General features: G+C 36.9%; 1 protein-coding gene across 1 annotated transcript; it reads left to right on the top strand.

The window, feature by feature from the left end:
* Positions 1-824: 824 nt before the first annotated feature.
* Positions 825-2,434, top strand: LOC142182566 (organ-specific protein P4-like). Its single transcript, XM_075256783.1, has 2 exons — positions 825-936; positions 1,948-2,434. The coding sequence occupies exons 1-2, from the start codon at positions 892-894 to the stop codon at positions 2,311-2,313; spliced, it is 411 nt and encodes a 136-aa protein (XP_075112884.1). The 5' UTR covers positions 825-891; the 3' UTR covers positions 2,314-2,434.
* The last annotated feature ends 5,439 nt before the right edge of the window (positions 2,435-7,873 follow it).

Raw genomic sequence — 7,873 nt, 5'->3', positions numbered from 1 at the left:
ATTCTAACGTAGGATGATGCGGACCTCCTTATAATATATTTGATCTCCAAGAAAATCGGGCAATACTCCGGATCAATCATGAGGAGCGACTTCTCTTGATATCTCCTTCTTGTTTCTTTAATCGAGGGCAACAATCTAGGGTCAAATACAAATTTTCTTGAATTACTTGATTGTCGCAAAATATTTAACCGCGTTTTGAGTTGATCTTGAGGAAGAATGTCTTTTGTTTACTTCAACTTTGAGAAAGGCAATATTTGAAGTCTTGATCTATTTGTGAATAAAAAGTTTATGAGATTTTTCGGGTTAGGCATCCTCTATAAATGTGCGTAAATTATAGTGTAATTGCTTTCAATATATAACAAATTGATTTTGATTAAATCATCTCTCGTTGTTCTTTTATTTGAAGCAAATCATTTTATACTGCAAAAGTTAAGAATACAAAAAGAAAAAAAAATAGAAATAGAACTCATATGACTATCTTATGAATGATCTAGCATCAGTCAAACAAATTTTTTTAATATTTTACCACTATCTAAGATACTGAAAAGCAATACCATAGATACTGACCACCAGATATTTGGAAACACTAAAACGTGAATAGGCAGTAGTAGTATTTATGAGTAAATCAAGCCTACTTAAAAGATTTGGTCACCAATAATATACGTGTCAAAGAAGCTAATTGGGGCCTCCTCCTATTTGTTTATGATTATTGTACGTCTCTCATTGGTCCTACAAGAGTGTGTGAATCATGTTGAACATGCTTGACAATAACTTGTTACATGCAATATGATTTTATAATAGCTTAACCTGTCTATATAAGCTCATAATATGCTTTAAGCAAATATCAATAACAACAACTTCTGGGTCATACATATTCCTAGTGAAGTGACCATGAAATTACATGTTGCTCTTATCCTGCTCTTTTCATTTGCTCTGGTAAGTTTTTACAGATGATTAATTATATACTTCCTTTTTGGTGGGTTATTATTAATTACTACTTTCTTGGTGCACTATCATATGCTTCTCTTTCAACTGCCTTGCCTTTCGAATTGTAATGTCTTTACATATCAGATATTAACAATTGAATTATTTAACTTATGCTCCAGCTCTTTTTATTTATATGAACGTATTTGACTGGGCACAGAGGTTTTCAATAAGACAAAATCTTTTGAAAGTTATGATCTTAAACATACCGTAATATTTGTGTGGCTATAAGATTATTAACACATGTAGTATTAAATATGTGATACCATTTGTGTGGTTATGAAAATCTTTTATTAAAGGTAATATTAAAATCCTAAAACTAAAAGAGTTTCTTTATTAGAAGTGGGTTTATACTGAATCAAGAGGAGATAGGTTCATGTAAAACTGAAACATATGGAATAATATATTCTCGACTGTCCGAAAAGAATGCTTGCTTCTTGAGCATAACTAACATATGATTTTTCCATAAACCTAGTCGTTTAAGCCCATCTAGCTAGTGAGAGGTTTAGACTATTTAACCGGATTATTCATTTGTCATGGCATATCCCTATCGAACATGTATAAATAAGAAAACTTTATTTTTGGCAAATAACTCTTCAAAATGCAATAGAATTTTACATAGAACTCTATTTGCCAATACTAAATATTTACATACCCGGTACCTACAAAGGTGGATCAAACATTAGAATTCTGTGGATTCTTTATTTAGAATGATCTCAAGCTTTAATAACTGAGTTTCGAATTTAATTTTTGTATATACTTAGTAAATTTTTCGGATACATAAATAGAATTTCTTGGAAAACATTACTGGTTATATTGGACCCTTATGTTAAAGCCTACATTTTCCCTGGATATACCAAATATCTGCGCATATCAGTTTATATAAATTATATATTCGAATGTAAAGAAGTTCATATAGCATATATTCAAAAAGTCTTTTTTTGATCTCTCTTTCTCCGACAGTACACAAGCAGCACCAATGCAAGAAAAGATCCTGGAGAATACTGGAGAGCTGTGATGAACGATGAGCCAATGCCTGAAGCAATCAAACATCTTATGCCTCAGCATTCTGTTCCTCTCTCCATAGAGAAAACTGATTGTTACACATTACCTTCTACTGGAGGTGAAGCCTTTGAACCAAGGCCTAATCTATCTGTCTACCACGATGACGCCAAGCTGAAAGAAGCTGAGAAATTATTATTTATGAAAGATTTTGAGCCAAGGCCTACTATAACTGGTTATCATGATGATGATGCTGGTCTTAAACAAGAAAATCCCTTTACCGAAGATTTTAAGCCTAGGCCAAATGCTTCTGTGTACCATGATTGATATTGCATATAATGTACTGTGTGTCTTTTTACATTTGTGATTTACATTTTGTATGCCTCCTGGTATTAAGTGATTTATGAAATAAAGATTTGTAACCATATTTGATGGTTATATTGAAGTATATCTTAACATTATTATGTGTTCTAAGCAATGATTGATATGCTTGGATTCCTTTTAGCTGGTTTGTTTATAATATTTTATGGGGTTACTATGAGTGATCACTCAATTTTTACGTCATTACTCAAAGTTATTATTTTTTATACTAAAAAATCATTAAACTTTACCTAAATATGACAAACGTAAATGTACTATTTTCTGTAACCAAAAAATCACTTAACTCTTCCCAGATATCACATAAAGTCACTAGGAGGATATTAGTATGACATTTTCTATTATAGCCTTTTGGTTAAAAAATAATTATTTAGTGATTTTCCATGATGCTTAGGCAAAGTGAGTGATATTTTGGCTACAACAAATGGTTTAGTAACGTTCTTGTTTAAGATAGCTAATTTTTGTATCGCTAACCTGTATAATTGTATATTGAATCAACTCGCATAATGTGAGTTATAGAAAATGTATCTTGTTATGAAGAAATGGAAAATATTTACGTGAAAAACTCTCAGCTCACGCGATTAAAAACCACGACCGACACTCTCGGATTTCAACTTGACTAACTGAGCAACCTTAAATAAAAATCTATTGTAACATAGGAATTAAACTCTTAATCTCTCACCTACTTACAATAACTATATTGCAAACCGCTTTGTAATAACTCTATTACAAAGCTAACCGCTTGACTAACTCTAGTCAACACAACCACAAGGTTTTTCTTTTACAATGTTTCCTACGAGATGCTTTATAAGCTGAGCATGAGTTACAAGTAAAAAACATAAAAAAGACATAACAATATTAAGGATACACGATATAATCAATACAGGGATTTGGTCCTTCGTTATATTGTTGTTTTGTTCTTCAATGCCTTTGAGAGAATGAAGGTGGCTGCACACTTGAGAATAAAATATGTTTTTGGTTTTGCAAGTAAATGTAAACCCTTGCCTCATGGTTCTAATATATAAGTGAGGTCATCAATGATGATGCAAGGGAGTGTCCGGTACATGGAATGGTTCAACAATGTTGTTGTACTATTGTGTGTGCAATGCAACAGCTTTAACATCTGTAAGAGTTGACATTTACTGTGACCAGAGGAACTGATATCTATCTGTTACCTCTGTTGTTACCTTAACTTCTTTCACTAAAACTTGTGTCAGTCATTTGACTTGTTGTTCTGAACAAGAAGGACCTTGTTCTATCTGATTCTCATATGAAGTTTGTTAAATCATCAAAGTAAAAGACACCTAACTTATCATTTTTCCCCCTTTTTCATGATGAGAAACTTGGAATTGATATTTCCCCGTAGAACTAGATCTCCATATTTTCCCTAGGACAATAACCATATTCCCTCTGAGAACCTGTTTCTCCCCTTCAATTTTCTTCCCCCTTTTGGAATCATAAAAGATCAAACAAGTAATTGCAAAAAAAAGTGTAGCAAAGTTAACTCATGCCACTTATGTACACACAATATAGCTATAAACAGAATATAAGAGTACAACATACATTTAAAAAGGACTAAGATGTAACGACCCAACCGGTTGTTTTATGAATTGCAGCCTTGTCTCCCCCCTTTCTTCTTCTTCTTTATGTCTTGTTTAGCTATATTATGTGGTATCGGGTCAATTGGTTCGAATTCGGAGTGGTTTTGGAGTGTTATGAGACACTTAGTCCCTTAAGTTAGTCATTTAATTAGAAAAGTCAACCAAAAGTTGACTTATAAGAAAACAATCTTGGAATTTGGTTTTTATGATTCGGATAGCTTCGTGAGGTGATTTGGGACATTGGAGCTTGTTCGGAATATAATTTGGAGGTCCGTGGTAGATTTAGGCTTGAATTGGTAAAATTAAAATTTCGTTGTTTTTCGGTTGGTAGTGAAATGTGGTCGGAATGGAATTCCAGAAATTGAAGTAGCTCCTTAATGTCATTTGTGATGTGTGTGCAAAATTTCAGGTCATTCGGAGTTGATTTGATAGGTTTTAGCATCATTTGTGGAAGCTGAAAGTTTCTAAGTTCTTAGGCTTGAATCTGAGGTTGATTTGGTGTTTTAGTATTGTTTTCAGTGATTCGAAGGCTCGACTAAGTTTGAATGATGTTATGGGATGTGTTGGCATGTTTTGTTGAGGTCTCGAGGCCTCGAGTGAGTTTTGGGTGGTTAACAGACCAATTCTTGGCTTTGGAGAGTTGCCGATTTTTTTCTGGTTTTTGTTGCAGAAGAATTCAATCTTCGCGTTCGCCAAGATTGTCCCGCATTCGCAAAAAAGAGCTTGGTCTAGAGGATAAAGTGTTCTTCACGTTCGTGAGTCGGGGTACGCGTTCACATAGGTTTGGATTCCAGTGAATCGCGAACGCATGAGATGAGTCGCGTTCGCGTAGGGTAAATAGGTGAAGCTGGGACCCCCCGGAGTTGTGCATCGCGTTCGCGTAGGTAAGATCACGTTCGCGAAGGCTTGGGCAGCTGAGTCTTCGTGTTCGCGTGAAGGAAGTCACGTTCGTGAAAGAGTATTTAATTTTCTAGTGATTTTTGTGCTTCGTGAACACAAGGCCTTGACCGCGTTTGCAAAGAAGGAAATATACCTGGGCAGAATGTTTAAATAGCCATCTTCACGATTTTTAGGCCATTTCTCACCATTGTTGGCCGTATTTGAAGCTTTTTGAGAAGGATTGAAGAGGGATTCAAAGTGTAGCACTTGAAGGTAAGATTTTTGAAATCAATATTCGATTATATGATGATTTCTTACTAATTTGACATGAAATTAGTGGGATTTAAAACCAAAAAAATTGGAGAATTAGGGCTTGAAATTGGAGAGTGTAAATTGGGGATTTGAGGGGCCTTTTGTGGTCTGCTTTTGATGTTCTTGGTTTGTACGAACTCGTGGGAGAACAAGGATTCTATTGATATGATTTTTGTCGGATTCTAAGAGGTGGGTCCGGGGGTCGGGTTTGTCCAATTTTGGGAGTTTGGATGTAATTTGATTATTTTCGCGTGGGCTTTGTTCTTTAGCATAGTTTGATGTTATGGTTCTGATTTTGGTTAGATTCGGGGAATTTGGAGGCCGAATCGAGAGGCAAAGGTATCGCGGGCTAGAGTTTGGCTTGGCTTGAGGTAAGTAATGCTTCCAAACTAGGTTTTGAGGGTTCGAAACCCCGAAATATGTGTTCTATGATTACTATTGAGGTGATGCAAATGCCAAGTGACGGACATATGGGCGTGCACCGTGAGAATTATGTCCTGGATCATTCCATGGCACCACGTAATGATTCTTTCTTGTTGATACCCATGTTTCTATCATGTGATTAAGTAAATGGGCTGTAAAAACATGCTAGATATCCTGTTAGGGCTTCACGCCGATACTGTTGAGACCCGAGTGGTCGTATCTTGCTGTCATTTCATTATATTCACTAATATTCCATACTTTCAGTTATTATTATTTGGCACATCATATCATTGTTTTGGGCTAATTTCATGACATTGTGAGCCCGTGTGTGGGAGACTGGAGAGTGATGACTGAGTGAGGCCGAGAGCCTGATTGTGAGTGACAGTTATGGGATCGGGCTCCACGCCGCAGTGGATTATTGATATATGCCTTCGTTGGCTTGTGATAGCGCTTAGGCTGTAGGAGCCACTCTGGATTCTGTAACAGATCCCTAGTGAGCGCAGTGGATTATATTCAGTGATGGATCTTCCATTGGTATGGAGATGGATCTTCTCCATGATGGCTGGATTGGCTTGTTCCTCGGTACTGGAGACTATTGGTCTGTGATGTGTATATATTCCGGGATGGATCTTCCCTGGGCCTTGTGAGCCATATACAGTACCGAGTGGTTGTGAGGTTGTTATTGTTATTATCTGGAGATGGATCTTCTCCATAGGCTGGAATGGCCTTCCTCAGTACTGAGTGACTGTTGTCAGAGATGTATATATTCCGGGATGGATCTTCCCTGGTCCGTATGATCCATATACAGTATTGAGTGGACGAGCATTTGAGATTATGGGCACATGAGGCACTCAGCATGGTGCATTTCATCCAGCATATGCATTGACATGTAGATGTAGCAGAGTTACAATTCTTTACCTTGTTCATACTTGCTCTGTTTTACTATTCGAGCTGTTTATTTAACTGAAAGCATGCCTACGTTTCTGTACATTATTTCTGTTATCCTTGAGGAGGTTGAGTTTGTCACTACCTATCAGCCCAAAGGTTGGACTTTTTGCTTATTGAGTTGGTGCACTCACATTACCCCCTGTACCTCGTGTGCAGATTTAGGCACTTTGGATCCAGTAGAGGATGTTTGATCAGGGCTTCTGACTTAGAATATTATTGAGGTACCTACACGGTGCTCGCAAGACTTGGCTCTCCACCTTACTTTCCAATTGTATTTCAGTTGTTCCCTTAAACATTATATTAGACTATGTATTTTCCTTAAGCACTCATACACTCAGTGACACCTCGATTTTTGGCTGGATTGTATCTATTCTTGGAGTTTCTTATGTTTCAAATAGTTCTTTAACTATTAAAAGCTTCCGTAAATGTTTTAAAACTTATTATTATTTTGTTGATTGTTGAGTTGAGGCTGGCCTAGTTTCACGATAGGCGCCATCACAATGGGTTGGGTTTTGGGTCGTGACAAGTTGGTATCAGAGCCTAGGTTACATAGGTCTCACGGGTCATGAGTGAATTTAGTAGAGTCTCACGGATCGGTATGGAGACGTCTGTACTTATCTTCGAGAGGCTACGGAATCTTTAGGAAATAAACTTCACATTCTTTAATTCCTATCGTACGACGTTGATTCAGCTTGAAACTTAACTCCTTAAATTCCTTCCAAGCGTTCGTATGCGCACATGAGCGTTCGGTATCAGCTGTGCATCGATGGCTTGTGATTCCCTGATCGAGGGATGAGATATGATTTTTGTGTGTTGATGTTGGGCCAGTCTAGAGGACTTGGGCCAGACTTTGCTTGTAGCTTGAACACTGAGGTGTTGATTGTGTGAGCACGTGCTTTTGAATTTGTATATCTGATAGTGTCCCTATTAGTGGGAGTGATGACTGGTGGCTACGTGATGAGTATGATGTGACTGTGAGATGTGTTCATATGATTTGAATGTGATGAGAAGGGTCTGCTTGAGGGTAGAGAGAACTATCTGGTGTTTGATTTCCATCGTGATTTGATGTATAGCCCGATTTGTGGGTGTGTTGAAGGATCTTTTCATGTTTTCTAGTGGGGGAGTGAAGTTGATTTCATTTTATGATATGTGTTTAGACTCAGGAAGATTTAGTGATTATGTGATGTTTATGGCGGTGTAAAGGTATAACGAGAGGTCAGTTTGAGGCGGAGCAGGTGGGTTATCTCTTGTGGAGTGTTTGGAAGTGGTGTGAACCCTATGTTGTTTGTTGAAAGTCCTCTTTTACCAGTAAATATATGTGCTACAGTTCGAGTTTGGATCGCGTA

Source organism: Nicotiana tabacum, chromosome 7, assembly GCF_000715075.1.
Source record: "Nicotiana tabacum cultivar K326 chromosome 7, ASM71507v2, whole genome shotgun sequence".
In the NCBI taxonomy this organism is placed as follows: Eukaryota; Viridiplantae; Streptophyta; class Magnoliopsida; order Solanales; family Solanaceae; genus Nicotiana; species Nicotiana tabacum.
The sequence above is the reverse complement of the archived record's forward strand: the minus strand, read 5'-3'. Positions and strand labels throughout refer to the sequence as shown.